Raw genomic sequence first — 19,613 nt, forward strand, 5'->3', positions numbered from 1 at the left:
CTTCTCTTAGTAATAAATTATACTTAAGTAATGAATTCTATCTAGAGTATTTATGTATATTTTATCAAGCATCTTTTGTACAATTACATAGTCACTATAATTCTAAAAAAAACCAAACTATATGATATGGTACCGTGCCTCAAATATTGACAGTCCAATTGGGAAATAAGTCTAGCACAAAGAAGACCAATAGAAAAGAAAGTTAAAAAAAAGTATATAGTTTTTTTTTATATGAAGACTATATTACAAAAAAAAAATAATTTTGAAACAAAAATCACCTCTATTTTTGTGCAATCTAACACAATAACAAATTTTTAATTGTTAAATTTTACTTTTCCATCAACCACCTACCATATACAACTCAAAGTGCTAGGATATATTAAAAGTGGCTGGAAATCAGATTCCACCAATAAAGTAGGAATAACCTGAATGCCCACTTCCCATTGGACAATTTCTCGCAATTCATCAGACATTGTTGGTCCTGAAGATATGGGAGCTACCACCATCACAAGTGGAATGAAGCCACTCTTGTTTTTTATGGCTTCTCACTTAACAGTCAAAGTTGAGATTTCCCTAAGGAATCATTGTTTGTAATATGTTTTTAGGAGCTAAGTCCTCTCCTTAGTGTGTTCTTGGAGCACGGTTAGTTTGGGTGCATGTGGAGGCACTGGGTAGCTACCATACCAAATCACAGGGAAAGTTCATTCAAGAACATCGTGTTAACTGTGTAAAGCAGAGACCTGTTGGATTAGCTGCCTTAAAGTAATGAATTCCAAACTATAAAGTTGCTACTAGTTTTTCTAACTACTTTATCTCAAACTACTCTTGAATAGAAAATCCTGGTTTTGCAGAAAAGCAGCTTTCCTGTGTCTGTGTGCTAATGTGGTAAGATTATAAAGTTAAAAAGGCTTTTTTCCTTTAAATATTGCCTTTCTATTAATTTTTAAGAGTCAGAACCACATTCTTTTGCCTTTCAGGTATGCATATATCAAAGAAAACCTAAGTTCCTTATTAAACTACTTTCTCTGCCGATCCTAAAGCAATTTGTTGAGCTCTGCTTTTAAAATCCAGTAGGGGGAGAGAGGGAGGGAGGGAGGGAGGGAAGGAGAGAGAGAGAGAGAGAGAGAGAGAGAGAGTGTGTGTGTGTGTGTGAAGTACCTTGCAGTTTATAAAGTGCTTTTACATGTTATCTCATTTGTTTCTTATAATAACTTTTGATGTGGATATTTTCTTCCTTTTTCTTTTTCTTTTTTTTTTTTTTTTTTTTTTTTTTGTATTTTTCTGAAGCTGGAAACGGGGAGAGACAGTCAGACAGACTCCCGTATGCGCCCGACCGGGATCCACCCGGCACGCCCACCAGGGGCAACGCTCTGCCCACCAGGGGGCGATGCTCTGCCCCTCCGGGGCGTTGCTCTGCCGCGACCAGAGCCACTCTAGCGCCTGGGGCAGAGGCCAAGGAGCCATCCCCAGCACCCGGGCCATCTTTGCTCCAATGGAGCCTTGGCTGCGGGAGGGGAAGAGAGAGACAGAGAGGAAGGAGGGGGGAGGGTGTGGAGAAGCAAATGGGCGCTTCTCCTATGTGCCCTGGCCGGGAATCGAACCCGGGTCCCCCGCACGCCAGGCCAACGCTCTACCGCTGAGCCAACCGCCCAGGGCCTATTTTCTTCCTTTTATAAATAATACTATATCCTGTAGGTCAGTGTTCCCGAAGTGTGATACTCAAAATTATTAGGTATACATGGTGTTTATTAAATTAACCATGTAATTATTTTAACACATTTTTAGAAAAATACACAATTACTAATATAGAAATATATTTAAAATATATACATATATATTACATGAAACTCAAAGTTTTACTGATATAATTGCTTAGTATAAGGACTTATCTAACTGTAGAAGATTGTTTTAAAGAGATAATGATGTATCGGTGGTAATGTGGTCGTGACAAAAACAAGGAGAGAGATACACAAGTGAATGAAATATAAGAAACGTACCTACAGCTATAGTGGAGATAAGGCAGACTTTTCAGAACTGGGGATACTGAAGTTTAAGACATGTTGACATGTTTCTTGACACAGTGGAGAATATGTCTTTAAAGAAGGAAATTCTAGAAGTTCATTCACCATTGCTTGTGTGTGCCTCAGGCCTGGAACCATTTTTTATGTTTTATTGGTTCGTATGTCCGATTTGTTTTTAAATCAAACCATGTTTTTATTCAAACCTTTAAATAATACCTTCATATTGGTTTTGTTTTTTACATGTTTTACCTAAACCATCTTTGATAATCTTTTAGTCTCTGCAGCCAGTTTTTTATCTAGTCTTTTTAAATTGCAATCATCAATAAACCCCTTCTTTTAAAATACCTATTTAGAGTTTAACTGGGTTTTATTCCAAAATGATATAAAGATTCTTAAGACATACAGCTCTGCATGGTAGAGAAAATTCACATCAATGAGATTATGGAGTATCTGTCCTCAAAATAGAAATTCATTTTAATTATAAAAAGGCTAACTCACAGTGTGCTTTGTTCTTGCTCACTCCCTCTCTCACTCTCTCTCACTCCCTCAGGCAGGCCTGAGAAGACAAATTTGTTATATATTTCCAGCATTGTTTGTGGAGAAAGCACGATGTTCAGTAGCCTAATATAAATTGTAATATACAGTACCAGTTAGAAATACAGAAATGACACCAAAGCTCTCTAGTACTCTGGGTTTCCAAAGGACTTCCCTAAACATTATCTTACTCAGTCCTTAAAATTTCCTGAGATAGTCAGGCTGGGTGCTAATAGTGATCCTGGTGGTATTCCTATGTAGTAGATTAGAAATAGAGCATTTAAGAGATTGAGTGACAATGTAAGTGGCAATGTTGCAACTCAGGGCCAAAATTCCTATCACTCTGTATATCTGTACTGGAAAAGGACAGTTTAGCTGTCCTAACTGGATAGAAATATCCCTCACACTAATTTGATATCCATTGTTTTAAACCTGTATTCATCAGGAAATTTTCTGGTCTGATACCTAAACTTTTTAGTTGGCTTAACGCTTTAAGAGGCCATTGCTCTGTGAAAATGACTGAAGTCACTTGTTTTTTCTTTTTCTCTAACTAGTTATTGTGAAAATTAAGAGTTTGGCATTCGGATAAATAAATGGGCAGCTTATGAGTTTGGCATTAATCAGGTCCTTATTCCTAGTCATGTCTGGGTTGACCAGACCTTTCTCACATGGGCAATTCACCCTCGAGCTGTGCTTTCTTTCTCTCATTTGTCATCATTGCTATTTCACTAGGTGATTTGGACCACTGGGCTAATTAACAATTTTAAGGCCTTATCTTTCTTTGGTTCTTTGGAGGAAGAAAAAAGATCTTGGATGTATTGCATGAGAATTTCTATTCAGAATACCTTATTCTTATACAAATGAATATTCTCTTTCCTCACCTCCAGTCCAGGCATTAATAAGATATTTGAACTGAGAGCGTTTATTAGAAAGCAGGGCCCTGGCCGGTTGTCTCAGTGGTAGACCGTCGGCCTGGCGTGCGGGGGGACCCGGGTTCGATTCCCGGCCAGGGCACATAGGAGAAGCACCCATTTGCTTTTCCACCCCCCCTCCTTCCTCTCTGTCTCTCTCTTCCCCTCCCGCAGCCAAGGCTCCATTGGAGCAAAGATGGCCCGGGCACTGGGGATGGCTCCTTGGCCTCTGCCCCAGGTGCTAGAGTGGCTCTGGTCGCGGCAGAGCAACGCCCCGGAGGGGCAGAGCATCGCCCCCTGGTGGGCAGAGCGTTGCCCCTGGTGGGCGTGCCGGGTGGATCCCGGTCGGGCGCATACGGGAGTCTGTCTGACTGTCTCTCCCCGTTTCCAGCTTCAGAAAAAAAAAAGAAAGAAAGCAGGAGTCACAGCCATGTCTTCCAAGAACAGCTCTCTCTGTGGAACATAGTTAGTGGATGAGCTGTCTTGGGAGGTACTGATCAGTGTTTCTGATGCAGGTTCAGTCACCTGTGGACTCTGCCACAATGTCCCCAGTAGAGAGGACAGCAGCCTGGGTTCTGAACAATGGGCAGTATGAAGAGGATGTAGAAGAAACCGAGCAAAATCAAGATGAAGCCAAGCATGCTGAGAAGGTAGACCTGAGTCTGTCTTTATTGATTTACTGCCGCACAGCCACAGGCCACCTGGTCTGCCATCCCCCAGCTCGAGCCCCAGCTTATAATAACTGTCATATATGTGTCTATTTGTAATAATTGGTCGTGTCCTTATGTGGAAATACACAGAAAATATCCATCAAGCTGGGGTGGAGGACATTGGCTCTTTTTTTTTTAATGTAGGCCGCCTTAATTTGGAGAAAAGCCTACTATTCATTTCTAGTAATTTTAAGCAATTATTCAGTGTTTCTATAAACTGGTTGGTAGTCTTTATCCAAGGCCTAAATTTCTCTTGAACTAGACTTCCTTTCTATATCTTGGTAATGATTTTGTGTGTGTGTGTTTTCTTTTCGCCTTTTCTAGATAAAGAACTTCTGGCTTCATAGATGATTTAACAACAACAAAAAGACATTAACTCTTTATTGCAGGGGTCCCCAAACTTTTTACACAGGGGGCCAGTTCACTGTCAGACCATTGGAGGGCCGGACTATAAAAAAAACTATGAACAAATTCCTATGCACACTGCACATATCTTATTTTAAAGTAAAAGAAAAAAACAACAGGAACAAATACAATATTTAAAATAAAGAACAAGTAAATTTAAATCAACAAACTGACCTGTATTTCAATGGGAACTATGGGCCTGCTTTTGTCTAATGAGATGGTCAATGTTCAGTTCCATATTTGTCACTGCTAGCCGTAACAAGTGATATGACGCGTGCGTCCTGCATCACCGGAAGTAGTACTGTACGTGAGCTACGCCGCGCTTTGCGGTGCTGCCACATACAGTGCTCCTCTCACTGACCACCAATGAAAGAGGTGCCTCTTCCGGAAGTGCGGTGGGGGCCGGATAAATGGCCTCAGGGGGCCATATGCGGGCCGTAGTTTGGGGACCCCTGCTCTATTGGTTCAGCTTTGTTTTGTTTTTTAAAGAAAAGTTGACATAGAAAAAATTATCAAATAAGACCCTTGACATCATGTGTGGCGTTGTCTTATTTGACAACCAGACAGATAGCTTCTGCTGACACATCAGTGTGGTCCTCAGCCTGCTTATTAATGCAGTCTACCCCTTTAAACTGCCCTAAAAATTGTCATCTTTGACCTTCTGGATTAACATTCTCATTTAGGAGCCCAGTGTTGAATAAGCAGAAGCTAATTGCCTGGTTGTCAACTAAATGGGACAGTATATGAAAACAGATTGCATTTTTACAAAGCATTGTACAGATTTGTCACTATTTCATAATGAATTTATGTAGACTGTCTATGAGAAACCGTATGCATCTTACCTCACCTAGAAATTTGACATTCCAGTGTGCTCAAACCCCACCCACAGTAACTTCAGTACAAGGAAGGGCCATGTAACCAATGTAAAGCTTCACATAAAGCTTTAACAAGAAAACAGACCTCTGTGTTCCAGAAAGGAACACCAAACTGGGCAGGTGACCCACACCATGAAAGCAGGCCAAGAGGCAGTATTCATCAGCCCTAGAGGACATGTAGGCCATTCGCTTAATACTTGTGACCTGAGTATTTTAAACTTTTATGGTTGGGGGGAAAGAAACAATAGTCTGCTCTGCCATACAATCTTGTGTGTTGATATAGTATTAATATTATAGAAACATTATAGAAATATATTTTTATTATTATAGAAATATAATATAGAAATATTAATATTGTAGAAATATAGCTTAATACTATAGAAATGTTTTGTCCAACATGCTACAATATAGGCAGTGGGCCAGAACCTTTTCTCTGTAGACAATTGGCTTTGGCTCATTTTAAGTGCTTAATCGCTTTTTCCCCCTTCTCCCATTTAACACCATTGCAGATTGAATGTGGCTTGCAGATACATAAATACATAGATTTGGAATGCCAAGTTAACATTACAAAGGTAATTTTAGGAGGAAGTCAGAGCTCTATTGCTATGTGTGCCTGGTAATAATTTTCAAAAACATCAGCAGCATATGGATGGCAGCTCAGATGGCATCAGGTTTCTTTGGTAAAAAGCAATCACTGATTTCTACACCCAGTGAAACAGGTTTTCCTTTCCTCTAGTATGAACAGGAAATCAGTAAACTGAAGGAGCGCCTGCGTGTGTCCAGTCGGCGGCTGGAGGAGTATGAGCGCCGGCTGCTGGTGCAGGAGCAGCAGATGCAGAAGCTGCTGCTGGAGTACAAGGCGCGGCTGGAGGACAGCGAGGAGCGGCTGCGCCGCCAGCAGGAGGAGAAAGACAGCCAGATGAAGAGCATCATCAGCAGGTCAGGCCCCTGGCAGTGGGTGTGGGCCGGCCAGGTGCACAGACAGGGGAAGAGGAGCCAGAGGCTCCTGAAGGACAGCAGCAGGGCCACTTTCAACTCTGTGTGTGCTCTGTGGTACTTAGTGCAAAGGTGGTGACTGACCCTGTCTCTTAAAATGTTCTAAACATGAGACCTTTGTGCACTTCCTTTGAAGATAAAGGTAGTCTGTTTTCTTCCATTGTAACTCTGAGAAAAATAAAAACTTAGTGATGCACTTGAGAGGTCTTAGAAGTGAACTAGGTTTTAAAAACCTAAGTATTCAGCCCTGGCCAGTTGGCTCAGTGGTAGAGCATCGGCCTGGTGTGCAGGAGTCCTGGGTTTGATTCCCGGCCAGGGCACACAGGAGAGGTGCCCATCTGCTTCTCCACCCCTCCCCCTCTCCTTCCTCCCTGTCTCTCTCTTCCCCTCCCGCAGCCAAGGCTCCATTGGAGCAAAGATGGCCCGGGCACTGAGGATGGCTCTGTGACCTCTGCCTCAGGCACTAGTGTGGCTCTACTCGCAACAGAGCAACACCCCAGATGGGTGGAGTATCACCCCCTGGTGGGCATGCCTGGTGGATCCCAGTCGGGTGCATGCGGGAGTCTGTCTGACTGCCTCCCCGTTTCCAACTTCAGAAAAATACAAAAAAAAAAAAAAAACCCTAACTATTCAGGGTGAAAGACTAACAGCCTTTCATAAACAGGCCCAAAGACATGGAAGAGAGGACACAGAAGACTGGACATCATTAGGGCCCGAGAACCGAGGGAGAGTGTGCCAGGGATGTCAAAGGAGTCTAAGGGAAGGTCACTTTTACCTGACACTCATGTAGCGCTTATTATGGGTCAGGCTCTTGTTTAGGTCCTTTACAAAGAATAACTTGTTTAATCTGTTAATAATAATTTGTTTAATGCCAGCCTCTGAGGTAGGTGTTATTATTCTCATTTTACAAATAAAGAAGCAGGCAATAGTCTGATGAAGTCACTTGCCCAAGGTCACTTGGCAGTGCAATCAGGATGTGAAGCAGGCAGTCAAGCTCAGTGTCCATGCTCACAACCACTGTGCTTCTATCTTGTCAGAGCAAGTGAAGTGCTGACAGAAAAGGTCTGTTGTTTCCGCCATACAGAGTCTTACTGAGAGCATCGTGGTGGGGTTTAAACCCTAGTGGGGTAAGATGTGAATGGTGGAATAGAAAGAAACCAGACCCACTAAGTATAGAATCTTCTTTGAGGACCTAGCTGTACAAAGGAAGAAAAAGGACAGCTGTCACAGGGTCACTTGACATTAAGAGAATATTGTTTGGTTTTTGTTGACTGGTCCAATATTTTAAGATGAAATGTTATACTGAGGGATCTGAGGGAGGAAGCGATTATGGGAATACTGTTCCAGAAGAGATGAAAATAGCGATCTAGTCACAGGCACAGACATCAATGTTGGATGTCTTCCAAGGTAGGCAAGAAGGAAGAAGGCACGGTTACAGATCTTTGGTTGGGCGGGAGTGGAAATACTGAACCTTTAGGAGTTTGGGTCTCTTGTCCTCTGCGTTACCTAGCCCCCCGCTTTGAAGACGCTGATGTGTCTTTCCTGCTGCATTCTAGGCTGATGGCTGTGGAAGAGGAACTGAAAAAGGATCACGCTGAGATGCAAGCAGTTATTGATGCAAAGCAGAAAATAATCGATGCACAGGTAAGCAGGCTCAGAATCTGGTAGGAGGCACTTGTCTACAAAACTGTAATTTCCTAACTTCTCACCCCTTGCAAATGCCAAGGCATGTACTGGAAAGTGGGCCTTTGGAAAGTTCTCAGCATTACCTTTTGAAGATTGAAAGAGTTTCTATGAGACCTCTGACTTTTCCTTTCTTTTACGGGTGACAAGTCTGTTAAGCCATTCGAGTATTAGTGTGCTCAGTGCAGTTGCTTGACAAATCTCCTAGTGCATGTCTGGAAAGTAAGGCATTCCCAAAGGGGGTAGATATGAAAGTACACTGCATGTGTCTGGCTTGTGACCTCCACTGACCATTGCTTGGCTGTGACGTTCGTGGTCTTGTCAGTCACGTCCACTGTGCCATCCACCTCGAGCCCCAGACAGCAGTGGGACTGCAGAGGACAGACTAGGCTAAAGAGGGCGCCATTCCTTATTATTCCTGTGGTTCAGGGCTTGGCATTGATGCTTGGATTTGCCTGGCTGCCCTTCTCTGTTGGCTGTGCTTAGAGAGCCCCTTTGGCTGGTGAACTCTGAGTCCGGGCTCTGCTTGCTGTAGCTCATTCCTGTGGCAGGAACGGTGGGACGACCGCCAGGAGCACCTCGCAGGGACTCGTCAGTGATCAGAACGGAATCCAGCAGGCAGAAATTGCTGCCAGTTCCTTGTCCTTTTACCAATGCAAAATATGATCGTATTTTCTTAGAGTGAAACAAGGAACAAAAGGCAGGTCTGAGAGTGCCTGGTATACCCACTGAATGTGTCACCTCCCTGCAGGCAACGGGCCAGGTGTGCACTTCTCACCCTTAAACACACACCATGTCCCAAAGCACTGAGACACGTGGGGCAGGGACTTTATGTTCTGCTCTCCTCTCTGCGCGTGAGCCAGTGCGTGGTCTGTGCTGGAAGGCCAGTGTCCGTAAACGTGCACTGGCCACCTGCAGTCTGCATTCCCGGGATGGGCTTGTTGGTCAGAGGCACCGGGGCTGAGGCAGAAAGCACAGCCGTGGGAAGAATGCTCAGGGCCTTGTGAGCAGTCAGACACACCTGACGGAGAAGTAGTGAGTCATGATACTCCCTCGTCGGCATAGCTCTCTGAACTCTCGAACTCAGTAGTTTCTGAATATTTAGACCTCCTAAGTATCAGAGGAAAGTTCTGTTGTAATTATCTTAACTTGATACTTTTTTAAAAACCTTTCTAGGTGTCTCCAGGGTGGGGGTGGGAAGGGTGGCGGAGACAAGCCATCTCACTGTACGTACTGTGAGAACTCATCCCAGAGGCTTTGGGAAGCAGCCTGCAGAAAAGGGGAATTTAGGCGAGAAAACTGGTGTTGATAAGTTTTCACTTTGGAATTCTCAATATGACAATATAAAATAAAACAGGGAGAGTTCTATTAATAACTACAGCAGGAGAGGTTTCAGTTCTCATAAAATAATTTCAGCTGGCCTAAAACTGTCCATCTTAAGCAGAGGTAAGGGCACAGTCGTGGCTCTGCATACAGGATCTCACTTTTCTCAGTTGCTTATCAAGACGGCTTCAGCATTAGCTTCTCCTCATTAGCCTATCCCCACTGCCTCTTTGGACATCTAGGGCAAGACAGCTGCATATGAGACAGGAGTCGTAGGCACAGAAGGTGGAAGCAACAGCAGGAATTGAATTTATCAGAGCTCAAACACTCTGCAAAACCAGAAGTGTGACAATGTTCAGGAATCAGAGAAATATTACCCTCAAAGCACCAGATTATCTAGCTCAACCAGATAATTTTTGTGTCTGTCCCTCAAGGCAGTGGTTTTTAAATGTTTTGATTCTGCGGACAACTTTGGTGACACCAGAGGCACCCTTTTATAGATCAGTTTCTAGCTGCTCGTACTGGCCACATAACAAGAACCATCCTCAAATAATAGGTCACATCACACTGAAGTTGGCTAAATGTAGTCAATTACCAGTTCCAACAAACGCATTGCTATATGATAAATTTGCAACCAGAGACCCACTATGGACCCCTAAAGAATCTTGGGAAAAGACCACATTTGAAAACCACTGCACCATGTACAACACAAATCATAAACGCTAAAGGCAGTTTTCCATAAATTATAGTCTCTTTAAGAGGTAGGTTTCCAAGTTCCAGCTGTTGTCTTCCTGATACATTAAAATCTTATTATAGCAAAAAACAACGAAGATTCTTTAACATCCTTTGTAATGAATGCCTTTTCATATCAGATCCTTTAGTCTGTAAGAAGGAATCTTAAGTGTTTTGTGTAGAGCAACCTTTCTGGCCTTATTTCATGGAATGAGGAGATGTTTAGGGGTGAAAAGTTTCCCAGCAAGTCCTAGTACCTCAATGCCACTAGTAGTAGGAAAAATACTTCTGAGATGAATGCAGTGTCTTTCCTTAGACTAGAGTTGAGCCCACCATGTCCCAGACCACTGGGGGCCAGCGGTCCAGTGAACTGGTTGGCATCTCCCTCAGCAGCCTGTGTCCCTGCAGGAAAGGTTTGTCCCTGCATCAGCCTCTCTGTCTCCTAGAGCCGGCTCATGCTGCAAGACCAGCAGGGCTAGCCACTCTCTAACTGGGACGGAACATATGAGCGCTCCACTGGCGAGGGCAGGTCCACCGTCCTGGGATCCTGGTGAGAGTAGGAGGGACCATTTCCTAAACCTCAGGCCAGGGACTCTGCTGCCCTCCCTCCCCCGACATCTCCCCTGGTGACTCAGATGGAGAACAGAAAAGAGCTTCCTCCTTTGAGAAGCAAGCAGCTGCCTAGTTACTGTTGCAAGTGATACCTTCACTGTGTTAAATTACAGGTCCTAAATGGAGATGAGATTATTCAAACAGGCAAGTAAACCCTGTCCTTCTCTAGCCGAGCAGTTCCCAGCCCTGGCCCAGTGCACTGGCCTCCTACACATTCCAGCTCCTGACTCCCGCCCTTGACACCCTTCCTGTCAGCCTGCGCTCCTTGTTCTGCCTTTCAGTCCGGGTGGGATCACAAGGTCTGAGCATCTTCTGCCAACTCAACTTGAATTTCAGAAGTCCTTGTTTTAGTATTATTTTTTTTATACTTTTTTTTTTATTTTGAGAGGTTGGCGGTGAGGAGAATTATAAAAAGGAGTTTCTCTACTTGGAAACTTTCAACTGTTGGCGGGCAGAAGGCTGCCTGGCTCTGTTGTTATTCTCCTAGTCTAGTCAATAAATCATTATAATCATTCTTAGCCTTCTTTGTGACCCTTTAAGAAACAAATAATTTTTCATGAATGCCTGTTTTTTTTAATAAACCTGGGAAATCTTGCATTCCTTAATTTTGGGGCCTTATCAATTATCCTAATGCTGAATAATCTTTTTTTTTTTTTTTTCATTATTTCAAGAAATTACGTTCTTCTGTGTAGAAATCATTCCTAACTATAGGGTAAAATATCAGATTTGGCCCCCACCCCTTGTTTTCTGATAACCACTGGCCAGTCCTTCCTTACCTGTTGACTTAGAAAAGATCTATACTTATTATCCCAGTAAATTCATTAGCTGTAACAATTTAATTATTATTTTTTAAAAGCCTCACAGATCTTTCTTTGAGTTTTGCCTGTCCTTACAATGAGGTACTCACCTTCCCAAAGTCAAAAGCATATTATACTAGATTAATGGTTAGTTCATCAGGCTGATTTTTGGGCATCTTAACACCTGAGTTCTCCATCCAAGAAAGGAAGAATTGTTTTTAATGATAAGTGTGAGCTGAGGTTTGTTTTTTCCCATGCTTTTGAAAGTATGACCACCACACTGCTGCCATATAGACCCCCGCCCGCCCGGAAGCAGGGAAGCGTCACCTGATGCTGTTGTCTGTGCTTTTGCCGGGATTCCCCTGGCAGCCAGCGGGCCTCACTGTACCCTGCAGCCGGTGCTCCGCTCCCCGCAGAGCAGGGCCCACGGGCCCTACAGCAAGGGGCAGCATCAGATCCTCAGTCCCTTCCGTCCTCTCCAAACCTGACTGTAACTCACCTCACCATAATTGTCCCCAGAAAATGCAAACACTCCCAGGCTAGGGAAGCTTTTTTTTTGGCTTTGGGATGTTCCTCACATGCTATTTTCTCTTCATTTCATAGGCGTAGGCAATGCCGGTTCCTCTCAGTGTTGACTTCTGGAGCGATTCACCCAGCTGCTGGGCTAGGATTAGGGTTTCTCTCCTAATCTTTGAGATGGATAATATTTTGATGGAGTGATTTTTTTATTTAGGTGAACCTACATTTATTGAGATTGCCTTTTTTAAAATTTTTATATTTTGGCCCTTTTTTCCCTTAGTTTTGTCCCCACCCCACCCCCAGAGACTCAAAGCTAAAATGAAAGCAGTCGGCACATTGGGTAGCTTTCCTGGAGTGACTCTGAGCTGGAATGCGTCCAGGAGCTTGTGTTCTCTGTTTGTTTCATGTGTTATGTTTATGGTGTCACCTTTAGGCCACTTCTCCCCCCCATATTCAAGTAACTCCCCAGTCTGAGCTTCTGGCTGCTGTCCCCCCTCTTGCGTGTTGCATCCTCACTTTGTTGGTGACTATAACTGCCACCATGTATTGTTTTTAATTTTGAGCACAATGTGAGTTCTCTGCAAATGTGACTGGCGTGCTCTCTTTGGGGCGGAGAACCCGTAGCCCACTTGCACTTCTCCTCTGTGAAATGAAACCTCTGGTGCTTCTTTCTTTGCCACCTAATTTCCAAGTTCTAATTTTAACCAAAAGCACTTAATACAGTCAGGCAGCTTGACCCCTGTGTTGCGTAGTCTGAAGTAACATGTGGCATTATTTGCACATGCTCTCCTAGTGCCCCAAGGGATTATGAATAACAAATCACGCTGTGCTGAAAGGCAAAAAGGAGAAGTAAGCCCAGACCCGTTGGGCTCAGGGGAAGCTGAGCCCGACCAGTGTGCAGAAAGAGGCAGAGACGTTCCATTTGGGAAGCATCATGCGTGCGGCTGTGTGATAGAAAAAGCCTTAGAACAGTCATTCTAAAGACAGAGCTTGCAGTGTGATCTCCTGCGTGGAGCCGGAATAAAACCGTGATTGGTGTGTTGTAGGAAAAGCGGATCGTGTCCCTGGATTCGGCCAACACCAGACTGATGAGCGCGCTGACCCAGGTGAAGGAGCGGTACAGCATGCAGGTTCGCAATGGCATCTCTCCCACCAACCCCACCAAGCTTTCCATCACGGAGAATGGTGAATTCAAGAACAGCAGCTGCTGACGGCCTTTGTGACTAGACAGACTGTGGGAGGAGACAGAAGGAAATGTCCCCGTGCTCCTGTCCCCAGCCCTTCACCCAACCCACCAGGTTTACAGAATGTTGCTACTTCCGAACAGCAGCACAGCGGGAGGCTCTCAGATGAAGAAGGAAGCTTGTCTTTCAAGGCATACGGCCGAGACTGCCGAGCTCAATGCTGTCCCGTGTCTCTGTGTACATAGGGAACTTAGTTCTGGGCCATGTACAGAAAATGCCACTGTAATATACCCAAAGGAAGTTAATAATGTAGATTACCTTTTTAATTATTGCTATTTTTATTATTGTTTTCCTCTTGTTGAAAGCACTGCAGTTGTTAGAGGAGGAAGGTAGGAACTATGTGGGTGTGAGAAATGAGCCCAGCCGTTCAGTAAGTAAAGACCCAGCGTCTGTCTGTCTGTCTGTGTCTCTGGTAGAAGCGCACAGCGTGCAATATAACGTTGTCAGAATGGACACTTCAGGGATTAATCTGCCAGTTAAAAAAAAAAAGACCCACTCCAGCCCCTTGTTCTTTAGGAAAACATGCAAATACTAAGATTAAGACCCAAACAAAGTTTTTTATCTCATTGACCAACCAAGACTGGCTCTGGCTAGACAGTTAACCCGATCTCGGGCACCGGCTCCGGAGGACACAGGACAGCCCTCGCGCCGCCCCGCACTTGAGGAGAGCTCTCTGTGGGGCTCCTATTTGTTCATTTTCTCTGTCTGCCGCACATGGGGATTTTCCACTTTAGATAGGGGGCTGTTTTTCACCCCAGTTGTAATAAAGGGTGTTCTTTTTCCTCTTTAGAGTTTACAAAACTAGAAATATCTGTGTCTCTGCACACCATCTTTACCTTCCCAAACCCTCTGCCCTCTCCTTCCCTGTGGTGGCAGCAGCGTCACCAACAGGGTTTCTTCTCCCTGAGGGGCTCTGCCAGGATGCTGTCCACAAACCATCCCAATCAGACACCCTTGCTTCCGCACAGAAAAGGGCTAACCATACCATAGCAGGAATCTTTGAACATTTCCTATTAAAAAGAAAAGAAAATTTTTTCTATTTTGTAAATTATAATTTTTATTTGGGATAAAGATTTTATTCATAGTCATAGCATATCTCTAGGCAGGGTTTCTTATCTCAGTCTTTAACTTTTAAATTGCTCCTTTCTCTAATCCCCTTAGTAAAATTTGGAAAGGACGACCAAATCTGAAGCATCACTCTCTGAAAAGTGATGGGTACTCTAGTAGAAAAAACAAAACAAGAAAACCAGAAGTGCGGGCTAGCACGTACCACTCGTGACCACCAGGCTCTGGGTAGGTTTGTCTGTAAGGATCTTTTCACCAGTTGTCACCCTTATCATGGGACAAAACAGTCATGGAGCTACCGTATTTCCCCATGTATAAGACACACCCTTTTCCAAAAAATTTTGGGTCTAAAAACTGGGTGCATCTTATACAGTGGTTGTAGATTTTCATTTAAAAAGTGTGGCATTTCAAATGCCATAGATGGAACTGAGGACGAGGCAATATATGAAGACAGTGATTCATCATCAGACACAGATGAGGACAAGCTAATGGATGGGAGTTTTGACAGTTATGAGGAGTTGTATGAATGTTATGATGAGTAAAACTTGAGTTCAATAACTTTATGTAATACATTTCTTTTTCAAATTTCGGGACCCCAAATTGAGATGCTTCTTACACAGGGGAGAGCGCCTTATCCAAGGGGAAATGTGGTAATTGGTTTCCTTTCTTCCCAAGGTGTGAAATGTCATCTTGAATCTGGAATGCAATTCTGATTATCAGAAGTATGGGATGTTATTTACATGTTAACCATTGTATATACAAATCTATATACATATCTATTCACACATGTGTACATGTAACCGTGCACATTGGGAGCACTCACGCTTTCTGTGCTGTGGGAATGTTACAAGGTTTTGAATCTCTTTAGCAAGATCTAAGCAGCTGTTTCTAGTGACACTTCTCAAATAAGTTAATGGTGTTTATTTTAAATTATAAACTTAAAAGAAATTTTTTAAAATTTAATTTATTGTGATGTTAGAGGAAGGGAGAAAGAGAGACAGAAACATTGATCTGTTTCTGTATGTGGCTTGACCGGGACCCCAACCCATAGCTTTTGTGTATGAGGACGACGCTCTGACCACCCAAGTTACCTGGGCAGGGCACTTTGAAGAAATGTTTTACAAGGAAGAAGGGAGGAGGGAGAAAAGACCCAAGGGAGCTACATGCGTGGGTGTTTTCTGTAACAGAACACTTGGAAGGGAACAAGAGAACATTTATGTCGGGCCCTCTTTTGAGTGGAGCCCAGACGGCGTCCCTTCTCATCACACCATCTCGCATTGGAATGTGTTAGCGCTGCCCCCTCCCAGGTGGGTCTTCGTGGTGGAACCTGCATCTCAGCACCTCTGCCCGCAGTCTGGTACAGTGTCGCCCTTCCTAACACTCCCATTTCTGCCACTCCGAGACCTAATACAGCAGTTTCTCACAGTGCTTGTCTCATCTGCACACCTCACGCCCACAAGTCTGGTACCTGTGCATTCTCTGGACCCTCAGTCGTTTTCTTACAGTCTTATCTCTCCCCTCCAAGCTGAGAGCACACAGTGTTCAAAGTCACTTGTTTTAATGGGGGGAAAAAGTTAACCAGTTTTGAAATAGTGCCCCTTGCTGGGAGGGGGTCATATAAGCCCAGGTCTCTTGTTCTCAGCTCTAGCCAGGTTTAATTCATTACCTGTAAAAAGCATGCAACTGTGCTGCAGAAAACCTGAAAAAAGAGGCACCGGCTTCAAGGGCCTCGAGAATGCAACGTGGCTGATGTCTTAAGAGCTTGAGGTTCGGAAGCTCTCGGGTGTTAGGGATAGATTACAGAGGGCTGATAAACTCACCCGTACTGGAGGGGTGAGGGAGACGCAAAGCCTCAGATGTGTTTTTGATGGATGCAGTTTATCTCTCCGGCGTGCGGGAGCACCTCAGAGCCGCCTGCTTTGGAAGATTAAATGCCCAAATGTTTAGATAGATTATGCAGTCCTCTATTTTCCAGTTATCATGAATGAAGAGAAGAGAGTAAGAAAATAAATAAATAAAGCTAGAAGTTCAGAGTTGTCAGGTGTTAAATTTGAGCCTGTGTCTATCCAAATATTTGTCTGAGTTTTTCTTTAGAGAATGCTGCAATCAACAGAGCTTATTCTAAAAGGTTTTCTCCCTTCAGTATGGAAGAAGGCAGCCCCAGTTGACTTTTCATGGAGGTATTGCTTACTTGGCATGTGCTCAGCCCAGACAGGTGCCAGCCTCCGGGCTGCTGGGAGGGGGGACATGGTGAAGGAGCAGGTGGGTTCGGATGGCTGTGTCTTGCACTTTTACCCAGCACATCACCACATTGTGGGCACAGCAGAGACTGGGATTGAGTGGAGTTTGGAGGGCAGGGGACATGCCTGCTAAGTGTTTGTCCAGCTGTCAACCAGGCCTGTCCATTAACAAGGACAGTGCTGGTGGGACTCAGGATGACAGCTTTCTATTCCCCTTTGCACCACTGGAACAATAGCTTACTGGGCAGCACAGCACAGCACAGAGCTGCATTCCCATCAAGTTGTCCTATTCTCTAGGTCTCTGCAGTCCAAGCCCTGGCAGAGGGACAGACAGCTAAGACAGACACTCGAGCAGGTCCTGTCTGCCAGCTCTGTCCGCAGGGGACTGTTGGAGACTAGGGCGATCTGTGGTAAGGGAGAGGTGGCAAAATGAGGGGACCGTGCTGCTGTAGCTTTTTGCTTCTTCCACTTGGAACCGAGTTGGTCAGAATTAGATCTCTCTGGTCCACTTTCACCTTCCCCTGCGGTGCTGTTGGACTGGGCCAGGAACAGGATTTTCTGTCTACCCTGCTGTGTGCTGCCCTTGAGAATTAGCTTGACTTCCGGAGTCAGGCTTCTCATATCTTAGTCTACCTGTGGCCTTTGTTTATGGACCTGTGGTCCTGTCGCCCCCTGGCCCTCACGCTGACCTCAGAGGCACACCAGGTTGGGAGCAGTTCTGTTTGGGAAGTCCCAGTGCGAGACTCCCCTTCCATCTAGGCTCAGCTCAACTTGTCTTCAGTTTGGGGTTCCTGAGAAGGTTAGTTGTGGGGCTGAACTTGGGGAAGGAACCCTCTTCAGGATGACAAGTCCCATGCCACTCAGCCCCAGGCTTGACAGCCGACTGGAGTTGTCGCTGGGCCTGACTCCACAGCCCTGGAGCCCGTGCACAGTGGTGCTGAATTCTCAGCCACACCTCTGGGCCACCTTCTCCTGCAGACAGTGAAGGGGCTTTCTCCACCCCACCCCCACCCCTTCTCTTGTCAAGCCCTGCGGTGAAATCTGCTCCCCGACCAGTGAACAGTTGTCTTCCCACCCCTACTGGGGGGCCAAGAATTCGGGTTACATTTTTTTATCTCTATGTCAATTGAATGGACCTATTTTACTAGGTTTTTTTTTTTTTTTTTTTAAGTAAGATATACTGGGGGGGAGTTGAATTTTCAAACAGAATCTCTTCTTGTGTTTGAATGATTGTTACTCTACTGCTCACAAACATTAGGGAATTTTTCAAAGTGAATATGAAGCGATAAAATATCCCCTAATATTTGTGAGCAGTGTGGTTCTAGAAGCATTCTCTTGTCTAGGAAGCTCTTGAGTCTAGGAAAGACAAAAGTGATGAAATTTGCATGAGACCAGATAAATATCTCATGAAGAACAAAAGACCCCGAGGAGGGTTACATGACCCAAAAGGGGTCTGTGCATAGCGCCTTCTCAGTAGCCCCAAAGTTCAAGGAAATGGGGATGGATGGCCTTCGCCTGCTCTTAAAACACACAGGTCTACAGGTTCTGGGGAGAATTTGTGCACACCCACCCAAACACGCAATTCCCAGGGCACCCTCTTTCTGAATGTCAATCCATCTCACAGAGCATGACTCCCAAACCTTCTTGGGTTGTTTAGATTCCATGCTCTCATTTGTTAGATTTTATGACAGTGGTTCTCTGTTTCTTTTTAAATGTACCATATGTGGTGTGTGTGTGTGTAAGTTTAACTTGAAATTGATTTGGTTTGACATTGTTATTGATACCTTGGGGAGTCCTAGAAAGAACATTGAGCCTCACTGGTCTGGATTCAGATCAATGAAGATCAGGGGGGACCCAGAAAGAAGCAGTTTCAGCTCCTTGATCAGTTAGTACTCAGATGTTTGCATTACCAACCCAGCCAGACTTTGCAAATGCAGTAAGCCACCCAAGGAAAGCAAAATGGTAGTTTTTGCCCAGATTTAATTTCCTACTCAGTTCTTATTTTTCACTCAGATGCCCTCGTTTTTCTCTAGGAAAGTTTTTAGTTCAAGACCTAAAACCAGATGTACCTGTTGTTGGAGAGAGAGCTCCACAGAAGCTGCGTTTTAGGGGCCTATCACCTGTGTGGGGCACACACTTTTATGTATAAATATTCTATCTGTGTCATTTTTAAACTCCCAGGGGAAGAATTTCACTTCCAAGCTCACCAAAAGGTTAAATGCTAATTGAATCAATGACCACTATCCTGCAGACAAGTTGAAATAGTAAAGCTTGAATGTTGACTGGTGCTTAGACCTTACATTAAAATTAACTCAAGCGAACAGCAGCACAATGACCTGAATCACCCCTGTGAGGAATTCACCTTCTAAATTTGCTTTTGTTTTTCATCTCCAGGGCCTTAATAAAAATGTGTTAAGACACATGAGTATTTTACAATGATAGCTCTAAATAATTTATTTTTTATTTCAGAAGAGAAATACACCTTAGAGAAACAAAACCCAAGATTTTATTTTATTTTTAAAGCCATATTTTTGTGCGGATAGCACTTAGATTGTTCCACATGTGAGATCCATATCTGCATTTCATTACCTGGGTTTGTTCTAAAGAAGATTTATTTTTGTTCTGTGAATAATTTTTGATGGTTCTTGTACATGTACAGATATAGATACGTTTGAGGTCTTTTATCGATAATCCTACAAAGAATACAAATAAACTTTAAACATTTCAGACTAAAGTTGGTCTGGTATGTGACATATTACTCTCTTACTTCTTGCACCTATCTGGGTGATTAGGACACTTTGGGAAGGACCTGGTGTGGGGAATGTATGCAGGAACATTATTCTGAAGGTATATTTTAACAATAAGAATGATGTTTTAGAATTTCCCAACTTACAGGTAAGAAATATTTAGATAGCCAGCGTGGTATTGCGGTAAGAGCACCCCATT

General features: G+C 44.0%; 1 protein-coding gene across 6 annotated transcripts in view; it reads left to right on the plus strand.

Moving 5' to 3' along the window:
• RASAL2 (RAS protein activator like 2) overlaps nt 1-19,401 on the plus strand; it is a 327,762-nt gene extending 308,361 nt beyond the window's left edge. For 4 of the 6 annotated variants that reach the window (XM_066361613.1, XM_066361615.1, XM_066361618.1 and 1 more), the window contains 5 exons: nt 3,982-4,116; nt 6,193-6,395; nt 8,009-8,096; nt 10,916-10,946; nt 13,165-19,401. In XM_066361613.1, the coding sequence (XP_066217710.1) occupies nt 3,982-4,116; nt 6,193-6,395; nt 8,009-8,096; nt 10,916-10,946; nt 13,165-13,307 (600 nt within the window). In that variant the 3' untranslated portion in view covers nt 13,308-19,401. The remainder of the gene's footprint in view (nt 1-3,981; nt 4,117-6,192; nt 6,396-8,008; nt 8,097-10,915; nt 10,947-13,164) is intronic. The other 2 variants (XM_066361614.1, XM_066361616.1) reach the window with 1 other exon arrangement.
• Nucleotides 19,402-19,613: the final 212 nt, after the last annotated feature.

This window comes from Saccopteryx leptura, chromosome 2, assembly GCF_036850995.1.
Source record: "Saccopteryx leptura isolate mSacLep1 chromosome 2, mSacLep1_pri_phased_curated, whole genome shotgun sequence".
In the NCBI taxonomy this organism is placed as follows: Eukaryota; Metazoa; Chordata; class Mammalia; order Chiroptera; family Emballonuridae; genus Saccopteryx; species Saccopteryx leptura.